A 23,866-nucleotide genomic window follows, 5' to 3' on the forward strand; every position below is an offset into this window, starting at 1 on the left:
ACCATTATAGTATCCTAGAGAATAGTTTCGCTGCCCTAAAAGTCCTCTGTGCTCTGACTATTCATCTCTCCTTTTTCCTCTCCCGCCCTGGTAACCACTCATCATTTTAATCTCCCTACAGTTTTGTGTTTTTCACAATGTCATATAGCCATGGGAATCATACAGTTCGTAGCCTTCTTTCACTCAGTAATATGCATTTTACATTCTTCCATGTCTTTTTGTGGCTGGATAGGTCATTTCTTTTTAGCGCTAAAAAATATTCCATCGTCTGCATATACCAGAGTTTATTTGTCCATCCACTTACTGAAGGACATCTTGGTTGCTTCTAGGTTTGGGCAATTATGAATAAACATCCATGTGTAGGTTTTAGGGGACATAAGTTTTCATCTCCTTTGGTTTGGAGCTCAATTGCTGCATCATACGGAAAGAGTATGTTTAGTTTGTAAGAAAGCACCAAACTTTCTTCCAAAGTGACTGCGCCATTTTGCATTCCCACCAGCAGTGAAGGAGAGTTTCTGTTGCCCCATATAACCACAAGCATTTGGTGGTGTCAATGTTCTGGTTTTTGGCCATTCTAATAGGTATATACTGGTACCTCACTGTTGTTTTAATTTGCATTCCCCTGATGACGTATGATGTGGAGCATGTTTTCATATGCTCACTGGCAGTCTATTTGTCTCCTTTGATGAAATGTCTGTTAAGAATTTTGGCCAGGGCACCTGGGTAGCTCAGTCGGTTAAATATCTGACTCTTGATTTCAAGTCATGATCTCTCAGTTCCTGAGATTGAGCCCCATATGGGGCATGGAGCCTGCCTTGGATTCTCTCTCTCCCTCTCTCTCTCCCTCTCTAAACATGAAAAAAAGAAAGAAAGAAAGAAAGAAAGAAAGAAAGAAAGAAAGAAAGAAAGAAAGAAAGAAAGAAAAGAAAAAGAAAGAAAGAAAAGAAAGAAAGAGAGAAAGAAAGAGAAAGAAAAAGAAAGAAAGAAAGAAAGAAAGAAAGAAAGAAAGAAAGAAAGAAAAAGAAAGAAAGAAAGAAAGAGAAAGAAAGAAAGAGAAAGAAAGAAAGAAAGAAAGAAAGAAAGAAAGAAAGAAAGGAAGGAAGGAAGAAAAAGAATTTTGGCCTATGAAAAAAATTTTTGTTGTTGTTTATTTATTTTTGAGAAAGAGAGCACAAGCAGGGGAGGGGCAGAGAGACAGGGAGACACAGAATCCAAAGCAGGCTCCAGGGTCTGAGCTATCAGCACAAAGCCCGATGCGGGGCTTGAACCCATGAACTGGGAGATCAAATCATGAAGTGAGCCAAAGTTGGCTGCTTAACTGACTGAGCCACCCACGTGTTGCTGGCCTATTTTTTAATCAGTTCATTTCTTTTCTCATTGAATTTTAAGAGTTCTTTGTATATTTTGGGTAAGAGTCTTTCATCAGATGTCTCTTTTGAAAATATTTTCTCCCAACTTGTGGCTTGTTTTCTAATTCTCTTGATACCGTCTTTCTCAGAACAGAGGTTTTTAATTTTAATAAAGTCCACCTTATCAATTAGTTCTTTTGTGGTTCATGCCTGATGCTATATTTAAAATGGTGTCACATGAGACACGCCTGGGTGGCTCGGTCATTAAACATCTGACTTCAGCTCAGGTCATGATCTCCTGGTTCGTGGGTTCGAGCCCTGCATCGGGCTCTGTGCTGACAGCTCAGAGCCTGGAGCCTGCTTCAGATTCTGTGCCTCCCTCTCTCTCTTTCTCTCCCCAGCTCATGTTCTGTCTCTGTCTCTCAAAAATAAATAAACACTGAAAAAAAATGTTTTAACGGCGTCACCATACCCAAGGTCACCTAGGTTTTCTCCTGCGTTATCGTCTAGGAATTTTATAGTTTTGCATTTTGAATTTAAGTCTGTGATCATTTTGAGTTAATTTTTGTGAAGGGTGTAAGGTCTGTGCTTGGATTACCTTTTTTTCTTTTTCCCAAATGGATATCCAGTCATCCCAGCACTCTTGTTGAAGAGACCATCCTGCCTCCATTGGATTGCTTTTGCTCCTTTGTCAAAGATCAGTAGACTATATCCATGTGGGTGTTTTCTCCGGGTTCTCTATTCTGTTCCATTGATCTGTCTATTCTTTCACCAGTACCACACTGTCTTGATTACTATAGCTTTATAGTTAAGTCTTGAAGTCAGGTAATGTCAGTCCTCCAACTTGGTTCTTCTTCCTCAATATTGTGTTGGCCATTGTGGGCCTTTTGCCTCTCCATGTGAACTTTGGAATCTTCTGTTGATAGCCACTAACTTGCTAGGATGATACAGTGCCTGGCATATACTGGCGCGTAATAGTGAATACATGTTGAATGAAGAAAGAAATAAATGAATTTATCTTCATTTTGCTGGATCTAGACACCAAATTCCTGTGAGTCCAGTTTTCCTACTTCTCCTAATCACTATTCATTCATCTACCTCCCATTTTTACCCCCAGCCAACCACAAACCTTAAATGCACATCCCATGGAAATGTCTCCTGTCAGCTGTTATTTCCGAGCCAATGCCTGAACAAGGAGGTGCATGTTGGTCGTATGGGAATTCAGGTTATCCTTACAATTCTGCCGTCAGTCCTGTACTTCATAGACCTCTCAGAAGAAGATGGGAGACTTAAAAATTCCGTGTGGGCGTGTGATTTGCACAAGCCTTCTTTTCTCTTATCACCAGATGTCCCACCTTGTCAAGACCATAGCCATGTGTCAATACAGCACCAGCAGGGCTTTGGGCTTTGGCTTTGCCATTTACCATTGTTTGACCTTGGCACGTTCTATAACTTCTCCTCACTTAAGCTTCCGTATGTGTAAAATAAGGATAATAGTTTCTATTTTACAGAGTTGTACAATTAAATGATAATGCATAGGAAGTGCTTAGCTCCATGTCAGAATGTGGTGGCTATATCTCAGCACACATGCATGAGCACTGGCAGTCAGACCAACACCTGTCACGCAGGGCCCCACAGCTTGGCAGGCATCATTCGCCTTTGTCTGAAGGAGTCAATTACTCCACAGGCCAGGTATCTGATGGCTATGGAATCCCTTAATGTTAAAGGGTCCCGGGCAATATTATGGATATATATTTCTATATTCTTCTTACGCAGATGAAGCTGCATTTGGAATACCCAAGGCAACCTGGAGGAAGAAAACATTGTCTGAAAGGGGCAACTTGAAACATTGTTTTTTCCACTAAAAAGGAACCGTATTAGTAGCACAGGGGATGGTAATAGCAACAATAAATGGTAACACTGGTGACTGTCATTCACCATCCACCATATTGTTTGGTTCTCGTAACAGCCCTGATGAAGTTCACTTACAGATAAAGAACACACGAACGTTGCCCAAGGTCATACAACTGGTGAGCAGGAGAAACAGGCTTGGAACGGGTTCTCCCAGGCCATACACGCGCTCCCATCTCCTTTATCTTGGGTGTTTGTGGGACTGAGAGAGCTGACTCTATATGTGTGCCTTTAAGTATTTGAGCCCGGTCCATGGAATCAACCCATCCTCTTTCCCCGAATCCTTTCCTAGGTAGGTCCTCTGAGGCAGACAGTGGACCCACTGGAATTTAAAAACACATGTGCGTTCATGGTGCACGGCAGGTTAGCAGTAACTCTTTCCTAATCCTGATTTCACACCCTTTGGCTGGGTACCTCCTCCTCCTCTTGTAAAAGTCATTAATGTAGCTCTAAACCTTGCATGCAAATGGGTTTTGAGTAAAGACTCATATTTTCTCCTTCTAGGTACTTCTTATTTTGATGTCCCAGAAAGTGTCCCTTACACAAACAGGTGTTATTTCCATGTATCTATGCTCAGGGACTATGAATGATGTGATTTTAGCTGTCCGCAACTCTGCTCAGACCCAGAACTTCATTTCACCACCTCTGACAACCATTCTTTGCTGATAGAGAGACTTGCTTTAGGACAAGTACTAGCTTGGGGCAGGTCCTAGCAGAGCATATAGAAGATTATATTCAAACTGGATCAATATAAAAATTTTTGGTCTTCAGTTTTACAATGTTCTGAGATTATCATTATGTCTCCAGTGTTGTTATTTTGGCATCAGGAAACATGAGGTCAAACAGTGGAATTTGGGGGGAAAGAGGTTTCAGTCCACTGTCACTATCTTTAACATCTCACCCAAGAGTGATCTAATCTTTGCAAAGCCTTCACCTCAAAGGCACTTTTATTGTTAGGTCACACTGGGAATTCTCTGTTGCATTACCTTTCTGTTTAAAAAATAAATTAAAACAATCTAAGAAGGCAGATGATGTTTAATGGAAAAGGGCAGCGATGGGCTAATGGTTGCCTAGCAACCACCAGACATTGTTTTGCTGCTTCACTCTAGAGAAGCCAAAATGGCGGCTATAATCCTCCTATAGCCCCCTGGACAGTGTATATGTGAGTGACAGTTCCCTCTGGGCCCAAATCATTTTCTTCTTTGTCTTGGGCAGCAGATCGTTCCTTTCTTAGCTTCCAAATGGGGAAAACTCTCTGCCTAATTCTTGAATACGCTAATACGTACACTTTCATCTTCTCAGAAAATCTATGGCTGAACTTTTCAGGTTCTTCCTTTGGGCGGTTCTACTTAAGTGTTTTCACACATTCCCCATTTTCCCCTTTGAATCCCCCTGTCAGTCAATTACCAACCCTGGTTAAGTATTTTTCTGAGGTCAAGCAAGGCACTTGACATGATTTAGTTTGAGAAAGTCTTGCCTTATCCTCCTTTCTGCTTCCAGAAGGGTCTTGACTGCTCAGTTCCCTAAGGGCCAAGAGAAGCTTGGTTATTCTTTGACCATTGGATGCAGAGAATCCACAACTGAGAATGCAGGGGGAGAAGAAATATGGTTATAGAAAGTATGTTTAGAATTTTCAGGATTATAAGCATGATCAGTAAGACTGAATTACTTATTTTTAGAAAATAACATTTCCATTAGCTTAGCTCAAAAACCACAAGTCTGTTGTAAGAAACCCAAATGACCTGAATCGCTTTAACTCTTTGCAACCCCTAAATCACAAGTAGATTGGAAGTCAGTCTTCTGTGGCCTTGACAAGAGAGAGGAAATGGCCACTGTGATGTGCACGGTCCATGACAGCTTGCTGATTTGGGACAGGATGTGATTTCATAGCCACCTTAGTGGGCTGGGTACCCTAGCACAGGAGAGTTTAAGCAGGGTCCTCTAGATGGGAAGAGTTTAAGAGGGCTGTGAACCATTGGAATCCTGTCAAAATGCAGTGTGTATGTTTACATGTATATCCGTTCAGAGAGAGGGTCTGTCTATAGGTCTAGAAGGTTAAAAACCAGCGGCAGAGGAGAAAATGAGAGAATAAGGAGATTTGTCAAGAATCCTGTGGTTTCAGACAAAGATAGCGATGGCCCATTAAAGAAGAAATGTTTCCAAGGGAGATAAAAGAAAATAATAATTTGTTAACTCGTTAGAGGAGTTTTGCTCATGAATTCAGTCAACAAATATTTATCGAACACCTGCTGTGTACCTGGCGTTGTGAAAGGTCCTAGGGATACAGTCACGAAAGGAGAACAGTCCATTAAAGCATGGTGTTGAGGCCTAGGGGACTAACATTAGTTGAACACGTATTACGTGCTAAGAGATTTTTGCACATTAATATAATCGTCACAACCAACCATACAAACTTCAAATTATTATATTATCATATTAAGTCTTAAATTATAAATACAAACTGAGAGTCTTTTGACTCCAAAGCCAGTTCTTTGTCCAACTCACCTATAGGAACTTAGCTTTGGGGATTTCTTTGGACAGAATCCAGAGATATACCGAGTTGGGGTTTGGTTAGTTCCACATAAAGCAGCTTCTGCCTGCATTACAGAACAGAATAGGGGTCTTCTCTCCCTAAAGATCCAGGGAAAGCACAGAAAATGCCCTGATCGTATTCTATCCACAAAATAAATACAGTAACACCAGTTAATGGTAAGTGTTTACTGCATGCCAGGCCTTCTGCTAAATTCTCTACATGCATGATCTTAGTGTCCCCAGCTTCACAAGGTAAGCATTCTGATTAACATCACCTTCCAAATAAGATATCGAGGCTTAGAGAGTTCCCATATCTAGTCAGAATCCAGAGCCTACATTCAAACCCAAGCTTTACTGTCCTTCAGGTCAACTTTATGTAAATATTTAAATTAAAAAAAAATTTTTTTAAGGTTTATTCATCTTTTAGAGACAGAGAGAGACACAGCCTGAGCGGGGAAGGGGCAGAGAGTGGGAGGCACGGAATCCAAAGCAGGCTGCAGGCTCCGAGCAGTCAGCACAGAGCCCGACGTGGGGCTCGAACTCATGAACTGAAATCATGACCTGAGCCGGAGTCGGACGCTCAACCGAGTGAGCCACCCAGGCGCCCCTAGGTAAATATTTAACCTCTTTGGGTCACTGGGAAACTCTTTGAAGTCTGGAGCCACCAGTCACATCTCTATTTCTTCCAGAAAATTGGCACACAGTGGGGAGTAATAACAGTAAGAGCAACACACGCTTACAGAAGCCTGGACACAATATCATCAAGAACTGTGCGGGAGCAGAGATTTCACCCTCCTTCAAGGTAGCAAGTTAGCCTGACACTGTTTTGTGGCTGCTGGTGGGAGACATTACATTCCTGGACATTAGAAGTGGCTAGATTCAGAGACAAAGGGACAATTTGTTTCTCACGAGCAGCAGCCATGGTCTCAGCATTGTTTGTCCCGATTTCCACAATGTGATACTGAGAGGCCCAAATGCCACCTGCTCGCCGCGTGCCTCTCATTAGAGGAGAGGAACTCTGAGCTCAGGCAACTGACTCTCTTACAATGGGAGTAAGCATGGCTGCCTTAGCTCCAGAGGGAGATGTTTGCTTTATTATACTGGACAGTAAACACGGCTGCTCTTTGCCCCAGAGGGAGGCACTATCTCAATCTTACAAGGCTGTTTATATACAAACACCCTTGCAAAGATAGTTTGGAACAAAGGGCAGCCCACTGCCTTGCTTGCAAGATGTGCAGAAATGCAAGAGACCCTGGAGAACTGTCCCCCCACACGGATATGATTTGCCATGTGTCGGGATCTCGGTACTTTCATATTCATTAATTCCTTTAATCCTCGCTGTCCTATCAGATGGGTACTATTATCTCCATTTTTCAGAAGGAGAACCCAAGATGCAGAGAGATTAAGTAACCCGCTTGAGGTTACACAATTCATCGTGGCAGAACTGGAATGTGAATCTGGGTTGCTCCAGAGTCCAGTGTAGGACCCCTTCACTCTTTGAACATTTGCGGGGATCAGCGTGACCCTCTCTGGACGCTCTTTTTCTCCATAGCTTCTCACCATTTGAGAGCACGGAGGTTCTCAGATGTGAGTGTGCTGGAGGGTTTGTTAAAACAGTTTCTGGCTCGGGTCTGACCTGGGATTTGAGAACTTGCCATTTCTACATTTCCCAGGTGCTCCTGGTCAGGGACCCCACTCTGGGGACCATTGTGATGTTATACAATTAAATTACTATCTGCCCTCCCCACTAGAATGTGAGATCCATGAAGTTCAGAATTGTTTGTTTGTTTGTTTGTTTCAGGGCCATAGCCTCAGAGCTTACGATAGTGCCTGGAACATCCCAAGTCCTCAATACATATTTATTGGAAGAATCGGGAAAGAAAGTCAGGGGGGGGGGGATCTATTTCTTCCAGGTTCTGTTACATGCCCTTAACTTTGGAGAACACTCTAGTGCCACCAGCCCTGAGTGGTCCTTACAGCCACGAGGCTAGAAGTAAGGAACCAGGACACTGAATCCAGATGAAGGCAGCTTGTTCCTGATAGAGCTGCCCAATTTACACAGCTTTCGACCTCAAGAATTGTTGGAGCCACTTCTGGTAATTTGTGGATTTCATAAAAATGCCTTCCAAGGTGCAGAGAAACATCTGAGGACTTTAATTAAGCCCTCCACCATGGGGAATGGAACTTTTATGTTCAGGGACTTTGGATTTTCGTTTTCTTTTTTATTTTTGAGCATTGTTGGCAAGGAGGCAAGTACCAAGCAAGGATTCCAATTGAGTTCTTTGACACGGAACCTTTTCTTCCAGTACTTTTTTTTTTTTTTTTTTTTTTTTTTTGAAAATGAAAGTGGTTTACTGAGTAGAGCCAGCCAAGTGGGGGGATATGGCCACTTATATTAATGGAATTAGACTCAGTATTTAAACTACATAGTACACCTCCCTCCCTACGGTTTGTGATAAGGCGTGTGCAAGTTTCAGTGGCTTGTTTTCCTTTCCCGTTCCTGCTTCCCTGTGGAGCAAGGAGGTGCTACTCCAAGACGATGATCCTTCAGTGTTAGTAGGCATTAATCACAGGCAGCTTATTAAAATGCAGCATCCCAGGCCCCAACCCCAGAGTGGGACCTTGGAATTTGCATGTTTAACAAGCGATACTTCTGCCTGCAGATGGTGCATGGCTCACACTTTGAGAAACACTGGAAGAGGGAGAAAGAGCAAAGGCCTGGCCTGGGTCTAATCCTGACCTTTTCTTTATGCTGCGGGTATGGTTTTAGTGTTCTCTCTCAAAGCTCCCGGCATCTCAATTTCCTTGTCTATAACACAAGTATAATGTGTGTTTGGTTTCCAACAGCAATGTATGTAACGAGAACATGTTAGCTTCTCAACCTGCTAGACTTTCCTGTGATATATGATTAAGGCATTTCTCTAAAGGCAGAGCAATACAACCCTGCATTCTCAAAGAGTTTTTAAAAACAGTCAGTAGATGAGTTCCTTGGAACAACAGTTCCAAGGTTTATATTCTCAATCAGTCATGAATATTTAAGACGACAGGATTTCGAATGGTTCAACTGGAAGGACCAGGTATGTATATATTCACCCAACCACCCATCCTTTCATCCACATAAAATGTTGGCCTGTAGTCCTGTACCCAGCTAGCTGCATGAGAATCACCTGAGAGCTTTAAAACAAAAGATCCAAACCACACGCTCATTCGGTAGGTCTGGACTGGACTCAGAAATCTACACGAGGGTTCCAAGGATGTGATTTCCATGACTTGGAGGGAGATGTCAAGGAAAACTTGGGAGTATGAGAATTTAAGGTGAGCCTCAAACAAAGGATGGGTCCTACTAGATGGGGACGGGAGTTCAGTACAAACAAACACAGAATGGAAAATACATACAGCCTCTTCCCAAAGTTTTCAGAGCAAGAGAGCTGTGGGTCTCAAATGTTACTATTCCATAGTTATTGTACAGTTAGATTGTGTTTCCCAGAGTGTTGCAACTAAATATGTGAATTGTTAACAAATGGTAACTGACAAAAAAAAATCCGTATTTTAGAACAAATTTAATAAGCATTGTGATAAGAGCCTTTGATATGCTGATGATGGGCGCTTTCAAGGTCACAGTGACAGCATGCAATGTTTCCCAAACATATTTGACCACAGAAACCCCTATTGGACCACAGAAACCTGTTTTTTTAATCGGTTGAGGTTCCAGGAACTTGTTTTGGAAGTTACTCCTCTCTCGGTTTATATCTGTATTTATTTATCTGTCTGTAGTTATCGATTTATCTACACATTTAAGCACATATAGTAGTAGGTGGTTTCCATTTTTACTCCTCTTCCACTGTCCAAACCTCTGCTCTATGCTCGGTTGTGGGTGATCATGAGGTGGTGGTGTTTTTGTTTGTTTGTTTTTTTAATCTTTAAACAGCTCACTAATTTACAGAGTATCTCAAGAGACGGTTATTAAAGGGTTTAACTTATTCTTGGAATCAATACTCCCAACACTCAGAGCTACATGGAAGCCTGCTGGATTTGAAATCCTATCAGTCCTATCAGCACCATCAATTCTCATTTACTCAGGTCACCGGGCAAGGTGTGGATTATTAACATCCTCTGACCTCAAGTCCCACACCCCACACTGCTTGTCCAAAGAGTCTCCCTTGGACAGACCTGGGCCGAAAGCCCCGCCCACGATGGTCTGCGCACACACCCACACACATATTCACGTTCCTCGTATCTCCCCTTTACTGGGTCAGTGTGTCCGTCCCCAGCTGCTGTTTAGGCTGCTAACAGGTCCCCCTTTCTGGAGAATTGCCCACCACTGAGGGAGGCCACCTTGCCCCGGGAAGTAATGCCCCTCTGCCCCATAGAGCCTGACTGACCGACATGAGGGCAGGAGAGGCCGGCTCCTTTGCTGCAAGGGCGGGGTGGGGGCGGTTCACAGAGCCAAGGCTCTACTGGCTCTTTCCCTTCCATGCCAATGTCACTCCCTCCCTTACAGGTTTTTTCCAGAAGCACGCACCTTTAAAAAGAACTTCCATAAGACATAGGAGACATCACTGCTAGGAAAACTGGAACAAAGTCACCGTCTATTGTGACCATGCCTTGATCTTGGATTTGGCCACGATACCCGGGGCCCTCTGATGTTGACTCTATCAGCCCTCCCCGCACTGGGTCCTTGCTGATGGCTCAGAGGTATCCACAGGCACCCCGACACAGTGAAATTCCACCACCTACACCGCTGAAGGTGGCTTACTACCAGATGTCAGATTTGGCAAGACTAAATGGGAGTACGTTGCTAAAAATGGCCTACATTACTTCCTCACGCCACACGGCCATCCAGAGGCACCCACCCCTCCCCACGCCCCGCCCACCCCACGTGGTCACCCTGTCTTGTCAAGTCTGCTGCCCGAACACCTCCGGGATTCACGCTGTCCATTCCCACAGCCCTGGGTTAGGTTCTCATCTCTTCCCCGGCCTACAGAGACCACCTAACCGGCCTACCTTGTTTGACCTTCCAACCCACCATTTCCTCATAGGTGAGTTGGCCTCTTTCTCGCTCGCTTAGTACGTGTGCATGTCCCCTCGCTCCTGAGACTCATCAGTCCAAACTTTCTAGCGTGTCTCACAAGCTGGGCAAGCGCGTTCCAGCCACCCTCTCTAGTGTCGTCACACAGCTGCTTGACCTCCAAACTCCACGCTACCCACCCCCCCCACCTCGCTCAACTCCCCGGGGAGCCTCCAGGGTGCCTCGCGGCTCCTCCTGCCCGGGGTGCTCACGCTTCAACGGTGTCTCCCGGGCACGGTCCCAGGTACCCTTTACGACTTCCGCCGCACATCGCCTCGGCCACGAAGCCTCGACTGACTCTCCGCAGGTGAACACCACATCCTCGTGTGAGCCTCGCTGAGCACGTAATTCTACTGCAGCACTTCTACGTCATGGCCCATCCGTGGCACCTCTGCCACGCACATCACCTGGTAACTGACTGGCTATTTTGATCAGCTCTGTCAACACATCCAAGTGAAAATGCCTACATCGAATCACAAAGAGCAGCTGGTGCTAGTCAACGTCACGCCTGGGCGGAACTTAGTTACCACGCCAAGTCGGGGTCATCTGTGACTGAGGCAACGTGGCAGACGCTGCTGAGTATTTACTAAAAGAGGTTTCCTCTTCTCGAGAAACGGCGGTCTGCATGTCACAGCCTCCCTTGCAGTTAGGCGTGGTGGCTTAAGGAAGCTGCAGCCGGTGCAGAGTGAGAAGTGACGTGTTCCGCTTCCAGGCCGGGCCCCAAACTCCCCGCGAGTGCTCGCTCTCCCGCGCTCGTTTCCCTCCCAGCTTGAGACGGGGACACCAGGGTTACTAGGTCGAGAAGGGGGCAGAGCTGCCGTCAGCCTGGCTCTCTCAAGGCCTACGTGGGGCAGAAGCCTCCTTTGTCCCACGAGCAAGAAATAAACCTCTACTGTGTTGAGTCATCTTATTTGGGGGGCATATTCGTTGCCGTAGTTGACGTCGCCCTAACGCGGGCAGACACTAGGGCGCAGCCATTCTAACGTAAAGGACGTGTTGATGCGATTTCAGAAAAACATAAAGCTTAAAATTACCAAGTACTGGGCAAAAACAGTTGCATGCGTTCCCCAGCCTGACTCCGTCGATGACCCTCACCTTTGTAGCGGGTCTCGGAAAGGGTGAAACTCAGGGGTCAACACCACTTGCCGTGAGGTGGGCACGTGTGGATCAGTCACTAGGCTGGCGAGAGAGCCTTAGCTAGCTGCCCTCCAGGAAACTCCTTCCTAGAGACAAAGCGTGCCCACCCATGGGCCCAAACTTTTAAGTTCAGGTTACTTATCACATGTAGATCACTCCTGTGCATTTGGCAAAGAAAGAGCCACAGACAGGTAAAAATCAAGTTGTCTAAAACATGGGTTACAAATACTTCCCATCAGACTGTGCTGATTACTCTTTGCAGCCACAAGAGGTAGCGTGCTATCTGGCATACGGTAGGTATTCAGTAAACGCTTCTTAGATATTATGTAGGGAGGAATTCACAGCAATGGAAGGCTTCATTGTTTCACTACTCCTGTGACATTCATAATTACTTCTTCTAGTATTACCACACTACAAATGAAAACTTTGTATTCTGGGCAGTCATAATTATACACTACCCGTCAAACCATAAAATGTTTATAGTGAGGCACATTCAGCCCGAAGATGAAGTGATATATTAACTTCTTGATCAGATGCCAGAGCTTACAGATGAATATGAAACAGACATCAATAATTACAGCTTGTACTGTAGCTGTTGGTTTCTAAACCTTTAAGTTCAATGAACAAGTAATAACTGGACAAACACACCCTTCAGAAATTAGAGGTGGGAAAAGATTACCTCATTCCATACCTGTCACACAGCAGGCCCCCTGCAGCAATTCAACAAGAGGCAGCCCATGGCCCCTGGAGGAGGTTCGGGCCGGGGCTTCTAGAGCAATGCCAGGGAGCAGGCACAACGCAAACCGGGCCTAGGAGCACCCAGGAGCCGAGGTTTTTCTTGGGCACTACCCTCTGCTCTCCTTCCATCCCCTTTTATTCTGCACCTCCTTAAGAAACCTGTTCTGGATATAAAAGGCAGGTACCTAAATTCAATGTTTTAAAAACGTCATCTCAATAAGGAACATTTTTATGCCTTTTCTAACAAATCTAAAAAGCGGCTACTAACACTAATAAAAAGAGAAGTATCCCTCAGCTAATTCTTCATTTTACAAGCACGTCTGAAAACACTGCAGACTGCATGGCATTTAACGGAGAGTCTCCCCGAAGGCCTGTAGCTGTGTTCCGGGGATCAAGACCGCAGGGGCCGGTGTGGCGGGAAGCTACCCTGATGGCACCACTGTATTTGAAGAAACGCTAGCAAAACGAACACTTATCTCCTTCTACTCAGAAGGAGAAACTGTTGAAGAAGCAACACGCTTCGTTTTAACGCTGGCGCACAATGGGTTGGGGGCTCCTTTCTCAGTCTCTCCATGGCCGTCTAGATTGGCTATATACTGACTGCCACGTTCTTGACGGGAGTCACAAATCCCTTTCACACCGAGTCTCGATGCGGAGGACAGCTCAACGCTGAGAGTGCCCGCGTGTGTGCGTGTTTCTTTCAAGGTGAGTAGTATGGAAGGAGGATAAAATAATAAAGACTAAAGAATGCAGTTCTGCTCATTTTATCAAAATCTATAGAGAACATCCCAACCTCAAAAATGGAAAATGGGTCTTATTGTCTCAGTATGCTACAGAGGTCATGAATAGATACATGCTGATAAAGCAATCGTTTGATAGTTCGTTGAAATTTACTCTAACATATATTCCACTTTCTAGCAGAAAGCCTCTCACTAATTTAAATCTGAAAACCTAGAAAGATGCTCTGATTACTTCATAATAAAAATTAATTCCTTGAAATTCATTGCCCTGGGTTTCTAATGCTTTAGACTTTCAAAGTGCTTTCAGATCCATTACCATGTTAAAAGGCCCTGATGCCACAAATACCAATCTACATTTGGTTTTGGAAAAAGATTTTCGTGTACATATTTTGTCCAAATATTACTATTTGTTTCATGAAAGTCAGGACTAAGACTTTTAGTAGAGTGTAAATTTTAAGCCAATGAATAAACAGTTGGCTTGAAAAAATATTAAATTGACATGCAAAGCATTTGTTGCTCTGCCAGATACTAAAAATAAAAGCAACTTCTGCCAACATGGAAAAACTTGAATTGTTTCAGTTGGTTCTGAATTTGACTACTGGGTTTCACGAAGCTAATTTTCCAAAATGAGGTCTGACATAACATTACCTTGTTTCCCCCAAGCCTTATCTCATAAAAAAACACACACAATTGGCATCTTACTCAAATATCAACCTCATACGGTACTTTTTATAGGTTAGCAGGACATAACATTTCTAAAAGAGTGGTATCTTTACCTAACAAACAGAAATTTGGACATTTTGAAAATTAACTTTCATATTTTAAGAATTAAACTCAAACTTGTCTTAGCGTAAACAGTAAGCTACGTTATTAAAATACTGAAAAGAGAGCATTTTAGACCAAAGGTATCAGGGAAATCAGTAGATTTTAAATGTGAGGTTCTAGGCTGTTACTCAAAGTTCAGATAACATTTTATTCCCACCCCTGGCCTGCCACTCCCGTAGCTGTCTCTCTAAAAAAAAAAAAAAACAAGCGTGCTTAAAATACGGAGTTTGAGATTTATGATCAGTTGCAGAAACCTGTTTAACTAGTGATTTACAGTTTGGGCCAAGGTATTTAACTCTGTCATCAGAACTAATTATAGCAAACCTGAGATTATACATCCAAACTCTCCTTTTGGTGAAAGAAATAGAATGTTCTGCTGAAAATCAGAAACATCCTGAGGGCTCCCAACCAACTTTACTTCTCAGAACCAGCGCTATAAAACTCAAAATTACTGTTCCTTAGTAAGTTGTTTTAGCCTGAAGTACTTAAACAGTAAATCATAGTTACGTTAATGCCATACCAACGACCTGAAACATATTAATCTCAGTTAACAATAACTGACGTTTACACCCCTCATCTAATTCAGGCACTCGAGCAGTAGTAAACGCACATGCTGAAGCTTCAGGAACTGAAGTTATTACTGATCCAAAAAGAATCCTCATTTCACTGTGGACAGATGGAGAAGACAAATGACTATGCTTTTTGGGCAACATGGGTGCTCTAAGAATAATGTTCCCATTTTATTGCTTTACTGAGCAAAATGTCTAATTCAAATTAAAGCTGGTAAAATAAAACTGGTCCCAAATGACATGTCGGCAGGGTCAATCAACCAGCCCTTTCCTCTCCCCCGAACCCCTCTCTTACCCCCACTCCACCTGCTGTACCGTATTTGAGAGCTTTTCACAAACCAGGTACCCCCAAAAATGGAGACTTATGAGATCCAGCTCCCCTCATCGAATGAGTCCGCTGCTACATCCGATTCCACCAAGGCGCCTTCACGGGGTTCAAATGCTCAGTGTGTGTGTCCGAGCCCCGGGGCAGGGCGGGGCAGGGCGGGGCAGCACAACTGTCAGCGAGGGACAGGCTGAAGAAGGGCTTCAATGGCTGGACTTCAGGCCACAGGCTCCCTGATCAGCCCCCAGAGAGGCCACTCTGGCAAGGCCTCAGCATGAGCAGAGGTAAAAACATGCCTGCAAGGGTCACTAAATGCTCTCAAGAAGGGGACACAGGAGAAGGAAAATGAGGCAGAGGCTGCAGGGAGATGCTGTCTCCGGGCCCGGTGTGCCCAAACGTCTACCCCACCCGCCTGCCCAACAACAGCTTCTTCCTGTTTCAGACAAAACACCGAACCGTGTAACGGCACGTCCCCCACGATGGATTTTTTTTAGGGAAAAGATTCCCATACCGTCAGTCTGTATTCACCTATTAGGAGTTTGAAATGTAATGTCGTGGGTAAACGCAACGGAAGATATTAAATCATAAAACATGAGATTTTCCAGTATTTGGCCTGGACACCTTTTCGTGATGAATTCTGTAAGCAGAAACACAACCTCCTAAAATCTTGCTTTTTCCATACTGGCTTTTCTCACCGAAGCGGAAGCAAGATAGGATTTTTATTCTCTTAAATACCAACTGGTTATTGACTTATTCCAGAACACAGAAAAAACATTAAACACGCTACCATGAGTTATGAAAATTTTGTTGCTACTGTAAGTCTAAAAATAACAAAGTAATAATAATGAAACGATCATCATGACTCATTTTCTGTGTTCCTGAATTTACATTCTCAACCCCGAGGAAGTTTACGCCAGACAGCTAGAAACCCTCTGGCGGAGGCTGAGGAAGGCAGGTGAACGGCCAAAAGCTGCGATGGGCAATTCTTCCCTCTTCTAAGTGCTGGGCAGGGAGGGGCCAAACCAGCCAACGTCCAGGCCTATTTGCCAGCTTCTTACGGGATTTCTCAAAGCCCCTCTAGGAAGGCCTATGAAACACACATCTAAGAACAACTACTTCCCCCGGCACCAATCCACCTCACCCTCATTAACACATCGAACCTTTTAAGAAGGAATGGGGAAGAGGAGTAACAATAATCAAACTATGTTCCTGGAAGGTTCCAAGTTATACTGTCTGGAGGTAGTTGTAACTGGCTAAGTACGGTTGTGCCATTTTCTCTCCTAAGAGCCGTATCACAATTTAAGGAACAACAAGGCTGAGAGAGATATTTAGGAGGACATTTCCAGGCCGAGCTAAAGTTAAATCCTCCTCCAAATACTACTTTCTGCCCTTCTTAAAATTATGGTATTTTATCTCAAAGTATACAAAAGTTAATCAATTGCTTTCATCATTTGATTGGGAAATATCAACTGTATTCCCTCCAATAAAGAATCAATAATTACTTTTATGATATTAAGATAATTCAAGTCATCTGTAAAAGTATCGATTGAGACGTTCTCGCACTTAAGACTAATCCTTCGTAAACAAATGCCAATCTTACAAACACAACTGCAGACGAAGTACAGGTACGCTGGGGACAGATAAGGAAGTCCGAGGAGCTCACTGACTATGCTACACCAAACAGACGAAAAGTAAAACTGACTTTATGCTGGAGGGTTACATAAATAGATAATTAACAAAATCCTATCTTTCTTCCTGGTACGGATACTTCGATTTCGTGCACAAATAACAGAATGCCACCTCATTCGTGTCAACAGAATGAACTCTCTAGAAAAAGACTAAAAAGGTTTAATAATCAAACCCCACATTTTACGCTTATGTTTCTGGCTTCTGGCAGTTCCCTGACACAGTTAACATCGGCAGGAGTATCTTCTCAGTCAACTGAGCAGCTGAAGACTCAAAGAAAAGCCCAAGTGAAGACTCAAATGCCTTGAGGAACGCTGGCAAGCTACATATATCCCATGTTGCTCTTGGTTTCCCATCTCTTCTTTGCTTCAAACCTAAAATAGAAGACATAAAAATCTCAATTTATTTCTAAACACTTTCCTAAACACGCTTACTCAGTGCCAAAGTAAAATAAACCGAAACATTTTCACATACTCCACTGATGACAAACTAAATATGAAAAGGGATGAAGAAATGCCCCCGTGTTTATAATCTGATAAACGTGCAGCAAAGACACAAGGACTAAAATGAGTGAACAATCACACACAAACTGGATTCACACAGCGGATCCCAGGATTTCTGTAATTCCTATGCAGTTATTCGAATTACCAGTAAAAATCTTAAACTCACCCCCATGCAAGCTTCTTCTTTTTTCGAGCAACCTGTGAATTTTCAGCATCCCTTTTGGCTTTTACAAAGTTGTGGCAGGCAACCGCTTTAGCAATTTTCACACCAAGCTAAGAATTACAAAGGAGAAAACCAAACAAACAAAAAGGTGAAAATAAATATTCCAGCTGATACAAGAATTGCAGTAATACAAACACTTGAGAACTTGCGGCTAAGCCAGCCATACCCGCAAATCAGAAATTCTTATGCTCGGGCCCCCGTGAACAAGCAAAGTAAACAAATGCACTCGGTGTGGCCCATACTTCCCTCACCTCCCACAGGCCCTAGACCCCGGTTGTGCCAGTCTCCTGGATGGAAATCCTTCCCAAACAGAGCCCCTCGAGGGTCCACAAGGATATGATGAAGATCTTCAAGCTATTCCAGCATTTCAGTAGGCCAAACAGGAATTTACCCCTGATAAGGCTGCGCAGACTGACAGAGACATCAAGTTTCTTTGCTCTGGGCTAGAATTACAGCAACTCAGTATGGTCACATCAGCTATCTCCTGCTGATCAGAAGCTCTGATTGGCAGTCATAGATGTGATTAATAAAACATGGGAAAGCTAATTACTGCTTCATAAACGCACTTTGCATGATGGGCAACAGCATTTAATTCGCCGAGAGAGAAGAGAATATAAGGGGTGCTAAGAGGTGAAAAGGCTGGGCACGAGGACCACAGTACCTAAGTGCTTCCTCTGCAGGCCCCTCTACTCCTGCTCCACCTGACGCCTATCTGCCCTGGGCTGGAAAGGTCAATGAAAACCAAGCCTCCTACCCAGCCCACCTCTACCTCCTAAGTTTTCTCTAAGCCAACCTAAAACAGTCTCTGTGTCTGTATTTCTGCAGCCCTTCAGCCTCGACGCCATCGTCTTCGGTTACCACACACAGGCCTACACACGGCTCTCTGGCTGCAGAACTGTTCCTCAGAGAGGATCTCCAGGACAGGATGGTCATCTTCCAGTTCTGGCGGCTCTGATGTTAAAAATACCTGCCTATATGAATAGCTCAGAGATATCTGTGAAGAACCCAGGTTGAACAACAAAGGCTAAATATACATCTCCTTCTGGGGTCTCTTTCCCTTTCTTTCCCTGGACTCACCCTAATGAACGTTACCGGACAACAGACTTGCGGAAGAGAAGAAAGGACCTAGAAGCCGCTATCAAATCAATGTGTTAAAGGCCGAGTTTTAGGGATCTGCTGGCCAACGGTGAGGCATCATGGGTGGCTAAGACCACACGCATGAGAAGTTGATTTAGGAAAATGAGGTTTCACATGCTTGACATTTCCTTCAGCTCGTTTTGGAGAAGAGTTTCCTTTAGGATGAAACGAACATGTAGGAATCAAGCACTGCTCGGGGCTTATAAATGAGAGCATGGAGTGGTTTGAGTTTCCAGTCCAGGTAAGAATACGCACCAAGAATGGAAGCAACCCAACAATCAAGCCAGAGCGCTGAACTGGTCAACACCAACAGCACAGGCACCGATGAAAGAATGATCAGCTGTGACTCGAGGGCCCACCTGGGGAAGCAGACCAACCTCAGAGTCTCAAAATTCGTAGCAACGCGAGCAGCACTTCATTATCTTTTTTCACAGGACAGTATTCAACTCAACAAATATCAGGAGGGCGCAAACGCATGGCTTTGCCAGGCACTGTTCTAGGCACCGGAGACACGGCACTGAACAAAACCAGGCTTCTTTTCACACTGGGGGCTGGGAAGAAGGGGTCGCCAGTTGCGCTGCTTCAAAACTGGCCTTCTCTTGGTTGTCTTTTGGTTTCCGGGTGTTCATCACAGAAAAGTTCAGATACGTCAGCTAAGAAAGGGCTAAGAATCAAAGGGCTACAGCATCATCATCTCCAGGGAAAATGAAACGGGAAGGGCGCCGTGTGGCCAATTTATCATTAAGACGGATTCCCCTGAAAACCTTCCCATCTGCCATAAACGTGAAAATCAGGTCGGCACCTGTCGCGTGAGGCCAGCGGCAACTACACTTATCAGACAAATCCCCGAATCCCACTGGCTGCCCTTGGACTTTTTGTTCCGCTTCTGGTCGGCTGTGGCATGGCTGGGCTCTCCTCCGTCTCGTGGTGCCCGCCTCTCAGCGTGTGACTTTCGGGTTCGCGGCGGCAGAGGAAGGGGGCGGCTGGAGGGTCTCACACTGGCTCTCAAACGCTTTAGCACGGAAGTGACACACGTCATTTCTGCGCACTGTCCTCTGGTCGCGACTACCCACGCAGTTCCCCCTGAAGCCGGGCAGCCGGGGACGTGGGGTGCTGCGGGCGAGCAGGGGAGCAGCGAGTGCACCTAGTGAACGGCCTACTGTCGCAAAACCCAGCTGGCTACCTGTGCTGATACGTGTGCTAGGTCTCTCCACACTCACGTAGAACATTCAGTATCTTCCCTGCCCCTCACCCTCCAAAAGGTAAAACGTGGAACTCTGCATTTTCTACTTAACCATATTCCTATGTGTTATGTATCAAATGCCAACTTGGTATGGGAGAGTTTTGCCAGGCCCACCTCCCAACAGAAGTCCCGGTCGCCTAGTTCATCTCCTATTGAAACCGAGCCTGTGCAAGGAGGATAAAACAAAAATGGTCCGAACCATATCTGCCATGTACCGTCAACCACGTGAAAACATTATCTCCTAAAACCGTTGTAAATTAAGAGGTAGCTTACATGTCTAACTTACTGAGATTTTCCAACGTGGGTTTTCTGGATTGGGGACTGATAAACCAAAGAGTATCTCAGCGTGTTCGACTTAAATGGGACTCTTCATCTCAACGCGGTCACGCGCTCTAAGAATGTAAACGCTTTTCATTTTCTGGCAACGTTCAGGCCAAGCCAGCGCACTCAGCACCACAGTAAGGATTTAGAGCATACATTCCACAAGACATGGTATGAATCTGTTAACAATAATTCATTAAAGTGCATGAAACATGTATTTACACGAGAGGGCTCCAGCATTTCTGTGGACTAAGTTCATGTAATAAATGACTGGGTACGTAGGCAATACTTTCAAACAGACCTCTTCGGGTACAAAGTGTATTTTCTAACTGTATTTTGCCTTGGGTTAGGTTAAATGGAATGTTCTTCGACTGATAAACATTCAACAAGCCTGGTCTATGTATTTACAGAAAGAATCTTTTAGCTTGTAATGATGATGAAAAGTCATATCAATTTTGTGTCCTTCACACGCTTAAAATGTGTCTCACTTATTCCTGTGGGGAAAGAAAAAAAGAACGGAAGTATTTGGAAATATGAAAGGATAATAAGATCTTCTATGGAAGAGACAGTTGAGAAGAAACTCATTTTCCCAGGCAAGATGACGAAGCCAAGTTCCCGGAGATAAAAGAATATCGTGCTATGTTTCAGTATTACAAATAACACAGGCCAACAAGAATCCTTTCACTCCTGTAAGAAGAAAAATGCATCCTCATGCCCAAAGTAAACATCACAAAAGCTTGGCCGATGGTTTTTATATTAAAAAAAAAAAAAAAATGTTTTGGGTCATCAGATAACTATAGCAACACAATGTGGCAAGAAAAATTTTTAAATGAATAAAAATATATACAGAATCTCTTGTATGTGTAGCCAAAGTATCAGCATTTTCCATATAGAACATCCAATATTTTGCTGCATTTTAATTAAGGTGTCTAAACATTATCACAAAGAACTGCAAATTGGTCAGAGCAAGCGGTAAGGAAAATTAAGCTCTAAAGGCTTTTTATCACCATATTTCAGGAACCAAGGGTGTAAAATGTTCTAATTTGGGATATATTAAAAGCCATAAAAGGTCTTTCAAAAAGATTAATGGTACTTTGCTTGGATTTAAGATAAGGGCTTTAGCTGGTTGGAAAAGCAGGGCCCTGGCTGGACCCTTGGGGCATTCATCTTTACAGCCACTTGGAAGATTTGTAAAAGCGTCTGCATAACCTCAAGCAAATGCACGGCGACATTTTTTTAATTCCTTTCAATTTTACAGGTTTCGCATGTGTAAATCATATTGGGTTGTAAAAGAGATATAATGGCGCATCTTGTAACACAGTAGAGATTTTTAAAAGACAAACTTTCAAAATAAAGTTGGTTTTTCTTGCTCAACCTTTGCCATTCTGAAGTTTGCTGATAATCATCTGAAGCATCTGATTCAAACAGCTTAATCTAGCATAACTGTAAACTTCTTATCCATTTCATAAAATATTTTACTCATCTCAAAATTACTAGCTTGTAGCAGATTTATGAAGTTTTCCTCCCTTTTGAACACTTTCAAGGCACTTATTTAAAAATACCAATTATCATACTTTAACTTTTTATGGAATAATAGGTCTCTATGAAAAATATTTATGCCATTCTCTTTTGTTCTTTAATTAAATGAAAACAGATGTTTTCTGAAGTAAAGCGGAACCATTACTGGAGTACTTAAAGTGTTAAGGTCTTTAATTTTTATATCAGTTTGGTCGACAATTCCTGATTGTCTTTACTCAAGCTCAACATTAATGTCAAGCGAGTTACCTAGGAGACGAAAGAGATCAAAGAGACAAAAACCCCTCCAATGTCTGATTAATCAAGCCTGCAAACAGCTTATTTCTTTTAGCCTGCATGCAAGTATGAAAATGAGATTCTGGGAGCCGAACATTGTGCAGATTTGTTCATTCTTATCAGAACAAAGCCAGCGGCAGCTTATTTCATGGATCATTGGCACTGTCATCAGTGCTACACAGAACGGGTGACAGCTCCTCATTTTGAGGCTTGAACAAAATTAGCAAAAAGTCGGCACAAATTAGCCTCTCATCTTTTTGGTAATATGACATTATTCATTTACTTTTTATCCAATTTTTAATTTTTTCCTCGTCAGCTATCCCCTTCTAGTGTCTCTTGCACGGCATCATAAAACGCCTTCTTAAAAACAAGCAAAGAAATAGCCAAAGTTGAAATAACATGGGAAGTTCAAAAAGCAAATAAGAAAAAGCTCTTCCAGGAACTGATAATGCTTTGTGTTTTCTACAACTTTCAGAACTTTGCACTAATATGGATAAATAGCTCAGGACACCTTGCAGTTCAGGAGTTTCGTGGAATCTGTAGCATATTTCGATACAGAGTATGATGTGGCTAATGTGTTTCACTCAAACCACAATTCAGTGTGGTGTGTGCTATATATAAAGTACACTCGGGGTGTCTGCGTTTGGACCGGTACCTCTCCGCGGCCCCACCTGAGATGCCAAGGCTGTGACGGCTGCAAACAGGCTAGGCTCCGCCCAATCATTTAAACTCCGACCTGACTTCCAGTCGTCCTCTCTCTGTTACAGTCAACGGCCTAACCTCACTGCCATCTCCAAAAGCACACGCACACACTTACACATTTGTGTACTACACACATCTATGTGTATATACAATGGTACAAGCACCTATCATTCATTTTATACCTACGACTGCCTATCAGTTAAAGCCAAGTAGTTTTTACTTTCAAAGCATAACCCAACAAGTTCTGTTTTAAAAAACACGTAAGTGTATGTGTATGTATATATATATATATATATATATATATATACACACGCATATATATATACACATACACACGCGCGCGTATGTGTGTGTATATACATATACATATATATACGTATATATTATTCACCCTGCAATTTATAAAAATAGTATGTATTCGGTCTATAAAGTGTAAGAAGATATACTTGGATTCATATACTCAACTTTGATTTCATAGTGAAATAGTTTATGTAACACCTGTTTTAATGATGACTATTAAGGCTTCAAATTATATGTAGATTACTGTATTCCAAAGGAGGGTGAAAAGACGTTATACTGTTGAAATTACTCCTGGATATAGATGATTTATATTCAAGCAACTTATCCCATTCATAAGGGAAAAAAAGCATTAAAAAATTAACCATAAGCTGTTAGATGCTTTACACAGTCCCCATAAGAAAGACAGTTTTTTTTTTTAAAGAACTGTAGTACTGTTTTCAGCAATTTCTTTATCTCTGTTCTTCTAAGTAAGAAAGCTTATTAACAAGCTTTGAACTTAAAATCACATTTACAATAATGTGCCATCAACAGTTTTATAAGCTAATTAGAAAAAGATTAATTAATGACTGGCTGCTAATAAAATGGCAATCATGAAGAAAGAAACCAAGGGTGCTAAGCTTCAACTACCACCAATTAAGAGCTAATTACAAACAAATTATATATGTGTTTTGCTGTGGGCTTTAATTTACTAAAATGGTTTTAATTAAAAGAGAAAACATGCTGATTAATTGAACTGCAGAAAAAA

The 23,866-nt window shown here is 43.1% G+C and overlaps 1 protein-coding gene across 2 annotated transcripts in view; it reads right to left on the reverse strand.

Annotated features, from left to right (window-relative positions):
* Nucleotides 1-9,333: 9,333 nt before the first annotated feature.
* Nucleotides 9,334-23,866, reverse strand: part of FAM204A (family with sequence similarity 204 member A) — a 39,439-nt gene continuing 24,906 nt past the window's right edge. For both annotated transcript variants that reach the window (XM_019459582.2, XM_019459581.2), the window contains exons 7-8: nt 17,550-17,656; nt 9,334-17,254 (exon numbers count right to left, since the gene is read on the reverse strand). In XM_019459582.2, coding sequence (XP_019315127.1) covers nt 17,203-17,254; nt 17,550-17,656 — 159 coding nt within the window. In that variant the 3' untranslated portion in view covers nt 9,334-17,202. The remainder of the gene's footprint in view (nt 17,255-17,549; nt 17,657-23,866) is intronic.

The sequence above is a fragment of the Panthera pardus genome, unplaced genomic scaffold (genome assembly GCF_024362965.1).
Source record: "Panthera pardus isolate Hobbes unplaced genomic scaffold, ASM2436296v1 HiC_scaffold_22, whole genome shotgun sequence".
NCBI lineage: Eukaryota > Metazoa > Chordata > Mammalia > Carnivora > Felidae > Panthera > Panthera pardus.